Raw genomic sequence first — 14799 nt, forward strand, 5'->3', positions numbered from 1 at the left:
CCTGGGCTTTGTCTGTCTTCAGCAGCAGTTAGATAGAATATGTTTATCATTACCAGTTACAAGATACTGGACATTATATTCAGCTCACTGCCTCTAACACACTCCTGAGCTCTGTAGCCCCCCCCCCACACACACTCACACACACACACACACACACACACACACACATTGACAGCCACACGCACACCTTATGCTAATCTTTGTAGAAAATGCATCTATCGGAGCCCTGCTGGGAAAATTGAAAACTAAATAGCACTCAGAGCTTGGTAGCAATGTTCCCAACATCTGATTTGACTGTTACGCCTGCATAACAGCCTCTGTTCTCATTTTTGAGCCTGAGAGGAATATGGAAAGAATATAAACCGAGTCTCTCAATGTCACTGGGGCCAGGAGTCAGGTTCAACAGTGTGCGCAGTGCCTGAACCCCCAACAGCAAAGGGACCAGTCCCATGCTGCATTTGTCCATCCGGCCAGCTTTTATCTCTTACCCATCTCTCTTTTTCATTTTTTTTCCCCATCAACAGGCAACAAGGAACGAGGGAATTGGCCGGTGGGTGGGGCCCTCTTAGGGGTGCAAACATATTCCCTTTCCCTTCAGATAACAACTGGGCTTCCCAGATAGTGTTGCTATCAAAACAGTTCCTGTCCTCTTTCTGTCATTTTTTTTTCCTTTCCTTCTCTCCCCCTTTCCCTTCCCCCTTTCCAGCCACAAAGTGCTACAGTAGCATCCGGCATGCACCAGGCCGAGCAGGGATTTACCATATGAAGACACCGAGAGTGATGGGGGGGAAAATACAGCTGGATGTCCTTCTCTCCCAATCGCCCACCCCACCTATCCCCTCCTCATACCCCCACAATCCCCTACTTCCAACCCTCCACCCCTACCCCCCTACACCCTATTCCACCCCCTTCTTGCTTGTCATCTTGTGTGATGGAAGACAGGGCTGAGCACCTCCACAGCAGAGTGTGCACACGCACCACGCAGACGGTGGTGGGGGGGATATATTAGCGTTCATTCACAACAGCCGAGCGGCTCAACGAGAGGGGGGAGAGAAAGCGTGATGGACAGGCTCTCACAGTCCTTCAGGCAGCTGGAAGCTCAGAGAGAAGGGAGTGGAGAGAAGGAGGGAGGGGAGGGCGAGAAGACGACCGAGGTGATGGGCTTTCTTCATTTCCTTTTCAAAAGGTAGATTTTGGGCCGCTCTCTCACCGAGAGCTAGACACGAGTAGCATGATCGGCTTGATGCTTGAAGACTTGGGAGGGATTGAAGAGAGGTGGTGGAGAGGTGGAGGAGAAGTGGAGGAGAGATTAGAGAAAGAGTGTGGCGGAGAGACCAGACCTTGTGGAAACTGCCGTGGAAGATCTTCTTGATCTCAGGACCTTCAAATGTCACAGTCTGGAAGTCTCCCTTGTAGTCGTAGTTGAAGAACGTGAGAGTCTTTCCTCCATCTGCAGCAAGAGACCAGCGTTGGTTTTAACATCATCACATAAAAATTCTTGTTCCAAAGACCTATTAGTACACAACAGTATTTCTAAAATGTCCCTTCAAAACAGCAATTCCTGAGAGCTTTTGTTAATCTTGAGGCCTTCAAGAGCATGCCGTCTATCATGGCAGGACGTGACTGGCATCTAACTTCCTTTTCGACTCAGGAAGTGAAGGGGTGGAGGGAGGAATGCTGTACGTACTGTCCAGGAGGAGGCCCACGAGCGGCTCGTTGTTTTTGTTTAGGATCTCCCACAATGCAAAGGGCTCCTGTGGCGTTTCAGGGAGGAGGCGGAGCATCATGGAGATGGTGTAGTCGGATGGCAGACCCTCAGGGTGCAGGTACCTGACACACAGACAGGAAGTGTTGTTAGGTGCCTGGTACAGTAGTACAGTGAAGTAATGTAGTGATGCTACGGGCAAATTCATGGTGAGCTGCTTTCAAGAGACTTTTTATCAAAGGAAGGTTCCACCCCCAAACTTAGTTTTGTTAAAGTTCTTCTTCAATGCCTTTATTTTTTTACGAGCATTTCACAACGGGGCACTCAGCAGGTTCTATTCCTACAGCACCAATACCATTATCAACACCATTTGCTGGTGGTCTAGACACAAAGCTCATGAGATGGCAGCCTCTGTGTGAACACATGTCTTTTTGACTGGACCTCAACCGTTAAAGGTGCTGAAACTCTCCACTGTAAAAACACTCACCCATCTCAACATGTGAAAGCGGGCCTTGGTTCAATATTATCTCGAGTGGGAGCACAAGTACGTCTGTCAACACAGGGAATAGGTCTGACGCCGCACACACCCCAGCATCCAGTACCCTCTGCCCGCCCACCCGCCCACCCGCCCGCCCGCCCACCCGCCCACCCGCCCACCACTACTTCACATCTGGTTAACCAGGCCCCAGGCCTCTCCTGATCATTGTTGTTGGCGAGGACCATGGATTTTTGGAGAGACCTTGAGCCTTGAGTTTAGATTCTGGCTCCTGACTCAAAGAGTTCTGCTGTTTGTTTCCAGCTAAGCTACTCGCTCCTGCTCCTCCCTAGACTCTTTGAAGCATATGCATCTCAGAGTGAGACACAGACACAATGTCCAGGCTCTTGAGGGCTGTTTTAGGCACAGAGCAGTTAGATGTCGAGGATAAAAAATGCTCCTAAAAATATGAGGAAAGAAATGTTCTGGACAATAATTAATCAAAGTGATCAAATAAAATGTATATACATCATGAAATTATGTCAATGTGTGAGTTCAAATTTAAGATCTATTTTCAAGGTGTTGGCAACAGTAAATGGAGGCTGGTATAAGTGAGTGTAGTGTTTAAGAGGGAAAAAGAGAGCCAAAAAAGGGAGCTGCTTTGTGGGTGGATGGAGTGGAGACTTGCTGGGTTAGAAGAATGGAAACATTCTTTGCAGGTAAAATAAGACACCTACGTTGTCGGTAACAAGATAGTTCCAATGTGCTTGTCGTTAATAAGATCTTAGAAGTTAGTGATCTTACCCCTGACTAAATGAGAGTGTCTGGATGGCCAAGAGGGAGGATGGTTACTAATTATCGGCAGTCATTAAGGACCTTATGGGTGGGAAGAAGGAAGAATGGACGTTTTTTAGACAGTCAAAAGCTTTTTGTTGGGTCGAGAGAGACGGAGAGCAGGGGCCTACTTGGTCGGCTGGGATACGAGGGCGTCGCCATGCAGCCTGTAGCAGGGGAAGCTGTTGAAGGAGCCAGGCTCCAGAGACACTCCTGCCACACTGCTGTACTCCTTCTCAACCAGGTTAAACTTCTCCATCATCCTGAAGCCTGGGGTACAGGAAACACATCTGATTAACCCTCCTCGTCTTCTTCCTCTTCGTCCTCATCAATATCTTCACCCTACTCTCATCATCATCACCATCAATATCCTTGTCCCTCTCTTTATCATGATCATCATCATCATAGATATCCTTATATCCTCAACATTAGCCCTGTTGTCATTATCATCATTCGCATCATTATAATATCTACATTGTATAAACATTACCACTGTCACCAACACACAATTAGAAATGATTAGACACCGGATTACTATTAAGCAGTGCCATTTTCCATTGCATTGTGGTGTAGTCCACAAATCTCACCTGCCACAGTGTTTCCACTCATCAGGACAGAGGGACAAGCTGCAACACAAACACAAAAGTTTTACCACGGACAGACAGTCTTGTACATCATTGTATTGTGAGCAAAATGTTTCTAAGCATCCTTTATATTCAGATTAAGAGGCCAATACATGGAATGCGATGCATTCTGGGACAGTGAGGACACAGTTGGACTGATGGACTGTTGTCCTTACTTGCGGTGGCGGCCTCACAGACAAAGGTGATGAGCTGCTCCTCAATCTTTTTGACTGCGTCCAGATCGTCGACAAAGAAGACGTGTCTCTCGCTGGGCTTGCTGGCAATGTTTACCAGTTCTCCATAGTCCGCGTCCGCAAAGCCAATGGCGAAGATGATGTGTCCTGCAGAGCCATGAGCACCCGTTTTAAAAGACCCAGTAAAACATGTTTTTGTTATTTGTCTTTTTTCTTGATAGGTTATTTCAGAAATGTATAATTCTTCAGGTGAATTTTCAGCTCTGCTTTCCAGCAGTACGCCTAGGTTTGGTTTCAGGAGCCAAACGAATGATGTGGAGATACAGGAAGTACTATTCCATCGCTATGGCGATACCCACCCTCGGTCTGCATCTCCTTGGAGACCTTGTTGACGTCGTCCTGGGACCGTCCGTCAGTCAGCACCACAAGCACCTTGGGGACTCCTCTCCTGGACCCCCCCACCTCAGTGAAGATGGCCTCCTTCACATGCTTGATGGCACGGCCTGAAGGGGACAGGGGGGAGGGGGTGGGGAGAAGTCAGGTGGGGAATGGCGGAGGGAGGGAGGACAAGGAAAGAGTGGAGAATAGAGGAGGCATGGTGATAGATTTGGAAAGTCAGGGAGAATACAATTGTTAGTCCGGTGAGCTAAAGCCCTGTCACTAACCTGGGGGGACACATTATTTCATATCACGAAAGGTTTCGCCTCACTAAATGGCTCACAAGAGGCTCTGACAAAGTGCTTGTTGACAGATTTCTGCTCCTGATAAACACCCATCTAAAATGCTTCTACGGAGATTAATCAAGTGTGACATAGAAACACGAATAGAGAGCAGCAGCAGCCAGACTTATCAGATGCCTGGATTGTGACTAGGTGGACAGAACAGTCCGCAGGGGGTCTCTGGATACGCTCCTCTCGGCAGAGTGCTCCCAAAAACTGGGCCCCAAACACATGATCTGTGGGCCTGTCAGGAGAGGAACATTAAGGAAGCCGCACTGCTTAGAGCCAGCACGAGTACTATCTCTGTAACTGCCCAGTTTACAGCCTAAAGCAGCTCTGAACAACCTCCAAGGGCCTTCCTCTGAATAATATATGTGACTGCAGGGCCCTGTACGGCTTGGGAGGGGTGACAGGGGGAGTGAGGGGGGGGGGGAGCATCACCGAGGCCTTTTAACAATTGGAATATCAATTCTAATCTGAGGGGAGCTGAGGGGGTCCGGCTGGCTGCCTGCTGCTGGTGTCTGACTCTCCTTCACTACCTCAGAGCTATCTTTCTCTTCATCTGTCCATCTTTCTCGACCTCTCTCTTTTTCTATGTTTTTCTTTCCCTATCTCTCTCTCTGTCTCTCTCTCTCTTTCTTGCACTCTCTCAATCAGTATCTCTTTCAGTCTCTTTTCTACTTCCACTCCCGTTCTACTACACTGCTCCTGTCAGAGAAGAAGAGTAATGACAAGCGTAGGGTGGTAAACATCAGTCTCCACAAGTCTGAAACTGTCTGACTTATATCTGTTTCAAAACGTTGTTATATTAAACAGGGTCAAATTGGAAATATAAAACCCTGCCAGGCGTGAAGAGGGAAAGTGGCCCTGAAGAGAGAGAAGAGTTGTTCCTGCCTAGTTTTGGCAGACAGAGGGGTCCTGGGCTCAACACCACACCATCAATCAAGTGTCCCTCCTAGTCAAGTGTGTGAGAATGTATTGATTCTATAAATGCTCAGGACTGTACCTAAAGGTTTAGTTTGGGCACATTTTGATGTTAAGTTTTGCAAGAAGAATCCAAACTCATGTAGGAGGTTGATGGAGGTGACAATGGTATAAACACAGCACCAAGGAGATTTTCCATCCTAGGGGCCGGGCTACAAAGACATGGTATTACTGAGTATTTTGGAGGGGGAAGACTGGCCGTTGCTCACACATTTGGTGTGAGAAAAAAGGTAAATTAGGAAGTAAACCTTCTGTGGCATTACTTGTGATTGGCCTATCCATTTGATTTGAAGTAACAGACAGCCTACTAAACACCTGTGTTCATGCAGTTTTACCCAAAAATGTGTTGCTCACACAAACACAGCTCCCCCAGTCTGCAGCCTAGTATGACAATAGGGAAAACTTCAGCTCCAAACATTGAAATCCCTTTGTTGTGATTGCTGTGTACAGTTTGCTGGGCTTAATGTGGATTGTAATTGGTACAGTTCTCAGGGTTTGACTGAGATCCAACAGGTTGAATTGGGTTTGAGTGATGCTGTAGCCAGTATGTACTTCATAGGATTGGGAAAGAAACTATGGGATTGTGGGTAGTGTATGGGATTGTTCAGAAGTGCAGTGTTCAGGACCTTAAGGAACAATAATGTTTATTGGGGTGTGCTTGCCTTCGGAGAGCACAAACCATTGTAATCTCACATATATATTTATTATTTATTATTATTGTTTATTTTCGCGCCCCTAAGGCTCAGTCAATATTTGGACTACATAGACAACGTCGATGTCAAAAGGTTCGTCTTGGTCGCGATTGCGTTGGTTCTATTGGGATTTATGTACCGTTGCACGGTTTAGGTTTTAATTAAGTTTTTGTGGCAAAAGTGAAGCTAACGGTGGCTAACTTGCTAGCCACAGTCACTTGACACTACTGATGTCCCTAACGTCACGAAATATCGCGTAACTACCTGTAGCAGAACATTAGTTTAGCAGCTCGTTAACTTCTGGGAGATAGCTAGGCTAACTGCTTTACTGCAAGGGAGCTGCAGAAACGCCACAAGCAAATAGGACAGGGTGATAACTATTTACAAATTTTACTTTGTGATATGAAAAACAATATAAGCTGATATAAGGAAGTAGTTATATCTACTTTCGGAAACAGTAGTCTACTATTTCACTGAAGCATTAGCATCATGACATTAGCTTCTGTTGTCCGGGCAACACATACTACAGCAGTCTATGATGCATCTGTTTTCAATCGTTAAAATAAACATTCCTCACAATTACATTTTCGTTGTAGGATTTATTATGACATTAGATTATAAGTAAATGATTTGTTGGTGAAATTATCATTACCTGTGGTTTCAAACCAGTGTAGCTCACTGCAACGCTGTACTGTAGCCTAGTCTAGTACAGTAGCTAAAAAAAAACCATCTCCACAGCTGTTTACAGTACAGTAGCCTATGTAGGAAGTCAAACGGCACATGTTCGGCACTACCATTACTTAAATCAAAAGTCTTTCAATAGGTGAAACTATCTGACTAGTGACTACTAACCTGAACTTCATTGCCACAGCCTAAACTTCAATCTGTTCACGAAAAGAACGAAGGAAAAGAACGTACAACGGAAGTAACGTTAAATCGAATTCAACCAACGCAATTGCTACCAAGACTGTCTACTGTAGCAGTAGGCCTAGTTGTAGCCTACAATTGACCAGGGCAGCTTCTCCACACGGCTATATCGCATTTTTCCTTTTTACTGACAATGATCGCTACCACTGACATTTTTATGAATGAGTGATTTTCCCGCAAATAAATGTCAAGCTTATTTACGTTTTTGGACGCATATTTTCAGTTAGCAAATGGTACTATTTGAATCACGATTCCTTCTGAGATAGCTGCTGGTAACGTCGTTGTTAAAATAAGCTTCAAAGGGGGTTCTTTATTATTAAATGAATGCAATATGAGTAGGCTAAATGCCTGAAAATATTACGAGAAGGGAAAAACTTACAATGACGTTTAAGTCATAGAGATTAGGTAAATTTTTACACCGGTCTGCCAAATGTATTCGTTTTGATTCAACTATGAGGTTGCTGATCACCATTCCCTCTTGCAGGGGAAATGAGTCGACAACTATTTCATTCTACTCTTCACTCTTAGTATTTTGAGTTGTAAATGAGCAGAAATAAATATGCTTTTAAATCTATGTAATCTTTATAAATAATAAGTAGGCTATGCATTTTAATATAAAATATACAGAAATGTAATTTAAATACGGACCCCTGCAACCAACGCAAGTAAGCAAGCACACCCTACAATTTCCCCAGAAATTGTAACTGCTCTATTTTCCTGTTAGTCCTCCACTCTCCCGGTGGAAGAAGGAAGCAGGTGTTTGGAAGATCTATCAGAACATATAGTATGTCGTCAAAGTGGTCTGTTACAACACCAGGTCGGAGGGTTATACAAATTCACTCTGCAAATGTGCAAGACTTTCCATGAAAAATCTAGTCCAAAATATTTCCCTCTGATATCTAGAAAAAAGCTATCAGCCTCTTTAAAATTAGGACATCATAAAGAATGACCATCTCGGCCAGAGAGAAGAATACATTACAAAAATGAATTTCTTTTGAGACATCAAAGGGCTGTGTGGAGAATAAACCGTGAAATCCCATCTTTCCACTCTAAAGGAACAAGGAGCAAGTTGGCTGCGAGCTAACTCAAATAGTCAGTCTTGTTAACAAAGTGAGCACCTGTTTCCACCTCCAAACACAACAGGGGGAAGCAGGGGGAGGCAGAGGGAAGCAGGGGGAGGCAGAGGGAAGCAGGGGGAGGCAGAGGGAAGCAGGGGGAGGCAGAAGGAAGCAGGGGGAGGCAGAGGGAAGCAGGGGGAGGCTGGCTAACTGTGAGGGCTAGACGAGCTAGAATGAAGTCGGCGGTCAACAGATATCTTTATACACTGGCAAAATATCTGGGTCTCGAGAATTAACATTGCTTGAGACGGAAAAATACCGGATCTGAACATCTCAGCATTTGAGTCCAGAGTCCAGTCCAGTCTAAAGCATCAGCTATATTAGCTGAACAACTTGTACATTGTGGACATAGCTCGCCCGTGGGCCTGTGCAGTACTGCTCACCTGTCTTTGTGTTTCCTCCCTTGTATGCTATCCTCTGGATGGCTTCCAGCAAAGTCTCTTTGTTGTTGTAAGAGTTGAGTTGGAACTCCGTTCTTGCGTCGTCACTGAACTGGGCAATGGCCACCTGGGGGATACAGTGATGGGAGTGAGGATGAGGGCTAGCATTGTGAAATAGCTATCTAAATATATAAACCATCATCATTGCCAAAAATTAAAAAAATCTGTTTATCTTCAAACTGTCTGTATTTATTGTAATCACAGGGCCAGGTAACAGTTACTTTACAGCTCGCACCCACTCCTCATAGTTGCTTTAATGTAAATTTATATGTGGCACAACTGGATCAAATTTAGTTAACCTAACACACTCTAATATGATCCTTAAAGGCTCACCTGGGTGCCGTCTGGACCAATCAGATCGAGCGCTCCCATGGTGCTGTAGAGGAAACGAATGATCTTCTGGAAGTTGTCGTCGCCGATGCTCCAGGACCCGTCTACCAGGAACACCAGGTCAGCCTTGGCTTCCTTGCAAACTGACAAGGCAAACAGGTGCACATGTACTATTTACATTGGCCTCAAACACTGACAGCCAGGAAGGGACACATGTAGTGTATTGTTAGCCTTACACACTGACAGTGATACATCACCCTTACACACACACACACACACACACACACAGACCACCTTTCACTTTTCAGATAAGCGTCCTGGTACAAAACAGGCCCAAATCCCAAGAGTTGAGTCTGGAGGGCTACAGTGTTGAGTCTGGAGGGCATGTGTTAGACGGTTCAGCTGCAGGTCAGTAGAGGATAGAGAGCCGCTCCAGCGACCCTGATCACGACTGCACACCCGCGCTGTGTCAACACAGCACCCAGAGGGTTTGAGCTGCATGGCGAATGGTTGATGAGATTGATGGGCTGTTCTCCAAGAGGAACAAGACGTGTTTCTCTAAGTCATATTTCCAGCCACCCCCCCCCCCCCCCAAAAAAAGGTTGTTTAAAAAAAGCAACCTCAGCCATGAGATGATGTGATTATGTGGTTCAATTTGGTGATAGCTGAGACATATTTACAGCCCCTCGTGATATGCAACCCAAACAACCAGAAAGGGAAAGGTTAGCTGTCAGAAGCGCTTTGGTGTGGCTTTGACAAAGGTCAGAGAACATAGAAAGCAGCTGGACACACACACACACGTCCACACACACACACACACACTCTCTTACCTTCTTTAGCTGCTGGGATGGTTGCAGGCGGCGGGGTGGTGGGGGGTTCCGTGGGGGGCTGGGTGGGAGCAGGGACTAGACATAGATACAACAGGAACATAAATCATGATGACAGAGTCATTCGCGGCACACACGCACATGTGCACGCACACGCACACACACACACACAAATGAATACGAGCACACAGGCCCCACGCGCATAAGCTCATACAGGACCTGTCGTGCGGCATCTCTCGTTCTCAAACAGACGCACGCATGCGCACACATAAACCCACACATCGCTTTCCCTGATAAGAGGCGTGTATTGCTCCCGTGAGATGGCAGAGAAAATCCTATTTCTACCGGCAGCACTCCAAGGCAGACAGACCTATCTATCCATCTCTTTATCTATAAGCCAGTCACAGAGAAAGCTGTTCTTGTCCCTAAAGCAGGAGCTTTCTCCACATCATCTGCTAACCAATGGCCTGCATCATTAGCCTGTTATTATACCTGCTAAGTGACATTGAAGCTGGAGGGAGAGGAGAGATGAAAGAGGATAAGAGAAGAATATGAAGTGTGGTGTGCAGTATACAGCTGGAGTATATATAGAGTGTGGTGTGCAGTATACAGGTAGAGTATATATATATAGTGTGGTGTGCAGTATACAGGTAGAGTATATATATATAGTGTGGTGTGCAGTATACAGCTGGAGTATATATAGAGTGTGGTGTGCAGTATTTAACCAGTCTGCTCCGTACGTGTGGTGTCGCTGGTCATGACCCCGGGTCCCTCCATGTCCTGGAGCTGGGTGTAAATTCTGATCTGGTATTGGCTGTTGGGAAACAGGTCATAGAAACACTGCCTGGAGGCTCCGCCCCCAACACTGACTTCTTGTTGCTGTCCATCTGAAAAGCAAAATAGATATATTATTTTATCATCAATTATCTCATTGCTGTGCTGTTGAAGCCTAATGTTATAAATGATCCAAAAAGTAGATTTTTCTTTGATCGATGTTAGACGGGGGGAGAGGGGAGGAGAAGAGTTGAGGATGGAGGGCTGTGCTTGACATTTTAATGGTTCATAATCAAGAACAGCTGTATAAGGAGGGATGGGGAGAAGGGAGGCAGAGTTGTGTGGATTAGCGTCAACAGTGTCATCACACAAGTCGATGACAAAACTAATGTTATCCATTAGTCAGCTATAATTAGCCATCTGGTTCTCACAAGGTGTCTTTCTGGCTAGATTCATGATAAAGCACCAGCCATTGGGGACTAGACCCTAGAAGAGCTGCATTGATTTAACACTATTACAAATTACCAATCCAGCCAGCCAGGCAGCAGGTCTGACAGTCAGCCAGACAGTCAGTCAGTCAGTCAGTCAGTCAGCCAGGAGACTCAAAACACAATGATGTAGTCTGGAAATCTGCCTCCCCTGCTACTGAATCTTAATTCCTTAATCTCCCCTGATTGATCTCCTTCCAGAGTATGACAGACAGGCTGCACAGCAATCAGGGAGATAGGCAGGTAGGCTACCAAGCAGGTAGGCTGGTAAACAGGTAGAAAGACAAGCTGTAAGCGGGTAAACAGGTAGATAGACAGGCAGGTAGGCTGGTAAACAGGTAGAAAAACAGGTATGCAGGCAGAGGCAGCTTAGTCCTGTATCTCTTCTTTCTCTGTATCAAAACCATTCAGCACACACTGTCTTCATGTCTCCATCTGGTTGTATTCTATGTTCCTCTATACAGAAATTAGTTTTGATAGGACTACCAGGAATGGGATACTTATGGAAAAAGGGAAAAAGCTTTTCTTTCTTTTGTCCATGGAAGTGCGAAAATAGGGAATAAAAAAAAAATCTGATATTGGGAACAGATCATGACGATCATATCGTATGTCCCGGCATCCCATACATGTTAAGATTTATGAGTCTGGCTTCTCATTTGCAATCAAAGTCACCGTGAACCACAGAAATTCTAATCCAATAAACCTGCTGAATGTAATCTGGACCCAGACTGCTCCATAGGTAGGAACAGTGGGAGAGGACGCTTTCTGGAAAACATTCAAAGTCTTGTTGGAAAATTAACTGCCGTCCCCAAACCACCTCAACACATTGCTTCAAATCAAGCTATAAAATGACATGGAAAAGGATTCTTTCTAAGCCATACTGCTATTTGACGAGGTCTTACAATGAACTCTCAAAATGTTCTGGCTGGAATAAAATAGTAAGATCATGGTTAACCTGTGAAATTCTTGAAAATATATTTGAAGGATTACCTAGCAAACATGCGCATAGTACAATAACACGGCAGTCAGCCAGTCAGCGGCTCTAATAGCCGGTCAGCCCAGCCAAGAATCACCTAGAAAACAGGTGCACGCACAAAAGTGAATTAGCCATGAGTGCTAATTGAATTATGGTGTGCCCATATGGGTTGCCAACAGGATGCCTATGATAATAAGACAATGGTCAGTAAATGTAACAGTTACTGCTTGGTTTATTCCCAACACTACGTGATCAATGACCACGCTCAGACACGTGGGAATTTAGAGTCGGGTTCTGTTTTTAATATCGGAGATTATCTCAGATCTCCTGAGCCGAGCGCTGCTGATCCGGGCCTGCCTCACGCCGGGAGACAGAGGGCTGTGGAGAATGCGGGGTGTTGGAGGATAAGCCCGGGTGTGGTGTCCGTGAAAAGAAAATTGTGCAAGGTCATCAAAGACGAGCAGTAGAAAAGAGAGGATGTCTCGGACAAAGTGATGTGGAGGGGTGTAGGAGTGCTGTCAGAGCATGTTGACTAGGCAAGGTTGACTAGACAAGATAAGGACACAGGAACTATACTGACATCTTTGTTTCTCCCTTGTGTCACTATAACAGGTTGGTTACACCGCAATGCTTTGGGACTATCTTGTTGTTATTATCAGTGACCTATGCACTTTGTAAAGCTCTCTCTTGGAAGTCGCTTTGGATAAAAGCGTCTGCTAAATGAATAAATGTCAATGTAAATGTTATGGGTGAGTGTGATGGGTGTGTAACATTAACATTGTTGTAACATTGTTACAATGTTGTAATAAATCATAAATTATACAATGTATTTCAAATGTTATAAACTGTAGATTTGTATCTACAGTAGGTGTGTATCTACAGTGTAACATCATGTAACATCCGGATTCTGGATGAACATAAAAAAGTCCCACAGACGTAAACAGCACACAAGGGGTAAAGTTGTGTCTCCCTATTCTGGAGGAATCAGGATTTGGAGGGTACTCACTGAGTGGGGACTCAATCACCACCCTGTAGAGAGACGCCTGGCGATGGGGCTGCCACTGGACACACAGACTGGTCGAGCGCACCTGGTAGGTACTCAGACCAGACACCCCCAAAGACACTGGAGAGGGAGGGAGATAGACAGTGTACAAGTGAGTAATATTAAGGGAGAGAACTGAATTCCAGTGGAAACATTTTGTTGATGGTCCTGACATAGCCGACTAGACAGTTTCCTAAATACACAATTGATCACAGTAAGCATTAAACATGTAATTTAATTAGCTACCACAGCATAATACGAATGAATTACGGAGCCATGTCTGTTTGTCCATGATAAATGGAGAAGTGTTTATGGCTGAGCCCTGGCCAATGTGTCATCGTCACTAAGCAGAGACTGTGAATCATGGATGATTAACCTGACAGTCTGATTGAGAGCAGTCGAGTTCAGCTCGCATCGCTATCTTACAAAAGTAGCAAGTGAAAGCAAACAAACATTGTTCTGATGGCTCGACTGGACAAAACAGTAATACAACAAAAGGCTTGACATTGAAGGAGTCGCCACGGAGGATATTAAACACAAAAAACGACACATCACAGAACTCTCAAGTCTCACGCATTTGCAGTGAGATTCACATTTCAGCCATTTCTCACGCTCTCGCGCAACACCTTGCATTTCACAGGCATTGAAATAAGGGATAACTTGTCCCGCAATATACAATTAATGAACGAGGCGCAGGAATTCTGAGATGATAGTTGTCTCAAGTTATACAGAGTAAAAATCCCATCATTTTAACATATTATCATTTAACATGTAAATATATTGTCACGACGTGAGGTGGGGTAGGACCCAAATGCACGAGAGTTGGGAGGCAAAGTAGAACAGAAGGGGTTTTAATGTCATAACGGGGAACAGACAGGGTAGCCTACTCACAGGGACATGGGTAGTAAGGACAAGACAAAAAGACTGGACACAAAACAGAAACCTAAATACACAGAACCAAACGACACACAGGTGGACACAATGAAGCTAACGAGACAGGTTAAGGCATTAGGTATATTCGAATTCATGCAGCCACGGCGGCGCCGATAGTCGGCTGCAGCCGGCTGCCTTGGAGCTGAGAATGCAATTGGCTGCTTCAAGTCAGTCGGGCTGCAGGCGACGCCGGCGTTGCATGAAGTCGAACACATCAAATGACATGGGAAACACTAGGACAGGGCAAAACCAAAAACAACAGGGGGGCACGCCTGTGGCCGTGACATATATAAGAAAAATGCCAGTTATTTATAGCATTGATGACCCCCAGCAGTCCGCACAAACCAAGCTAAGAGATCTGTGGATGAAGCAGACAACTTAGTCCACTGGATAACCATAGAACCTAGCCCGACGTTGTCATACTCATAATTCTAGTCAGAATATGAGTCTGATAACTCTCCGTTGGGCTGTGACTATGGGCAGGGGTGCACATAACTTTTTTAGTGGGTTACGCAGGTGAGTACCCGGAGATTGTGTCTGGTACGCAGCCCCCAAAATTCAGCAGACAGCAACATGGCACGTAACTCCCCGATTGTGTGAGTGATGCTCTGATCCGTGTGCCCCCTTCACGTGGATGATATAGCCTACATATGCACCTCCGACATTTACTCCTAGCTGCTTCAGCAAAGTAATATATTCAGAATAGGAGGACATGGGA

The 14799-nt window shown here is 45.3% G+C and overlaps 1 protein-coding gene across 5 annotated transcripts in view; it reads right to left on the reverse strand.

Moving 5' to 3' along the window:
* The window catches only part of col14a1a (collagen, type XIV, alpha 1a), a 73463-nt gene that overhangs the window by 21041 nt on the left and 37623 nt on the right, over nucleotides 1-14799 (reverse strand). For all 5 annotated transcript variants that reach the window (XR_014766654.1, XM_084705641.1, XM_084705625.1 and 2 more), the window contains 11 exons: nucleotides 13113-13229; nucleotides 10609-10755; nucleotides 9872-9946; nucleotides 9045-9184; nucleotides 8655-8778; nucleotides 4191-4334; nucleotides 3814-3978; nucleotides 3602-3640; nucleotides 3146-3284; nucleotides 1688-1830; nucleotides 1341-1450 (listed from right to left, as the gene is read on the reverse strand). Coding sequence is in view for 4 of the 5 variants with exons in the window: in XM_084705641.1 (XP_084561767.1) it covers nucleotides 1341-1450; nucleotides 1688-1830; nucleotides 3146-3284; nucleotides 3602-3640; nucleotides 3814-3978; nucleotides 4191-4334; nucleotides 8655-8778; nucleotides 9045-9184; nucleotides 9872-9946; nucleotides 10609-10755; nucleotides 13113-13229 (1343 nt within the window). In the remaining variant the exon portion in view is untranslated. The remainder of the gene's footprint in view (nucleotides 1-1340; nucleotides 1451-1687; nucleotides 1831-3145; nucleotides 3285-3601; nucleotides 3641-3813; nucleotides 3979-4190; nucleotides 4335-8654; nucleotides 8779-9044; nucleotides 9185-9871; nucleotides 9947-10608; nucleotides 10756-13112; nucleotides 13230-14799) is intronic.

The sequence above is a fragment of the Hypomesus nipponensis genome, chromosome 2 (genome assembly GCF_054491055.1).
Source record: "Hypomesus nipponensis isolate SF chromosome 2, ASM5449105v1, whole genome shotgun sequence".
NCBI lineage: Eukaryota > Metazoa > Chordata > Actinopteri > Osmeriformes > Osmeridae > Hypomesus > Hypomesus nipponensis.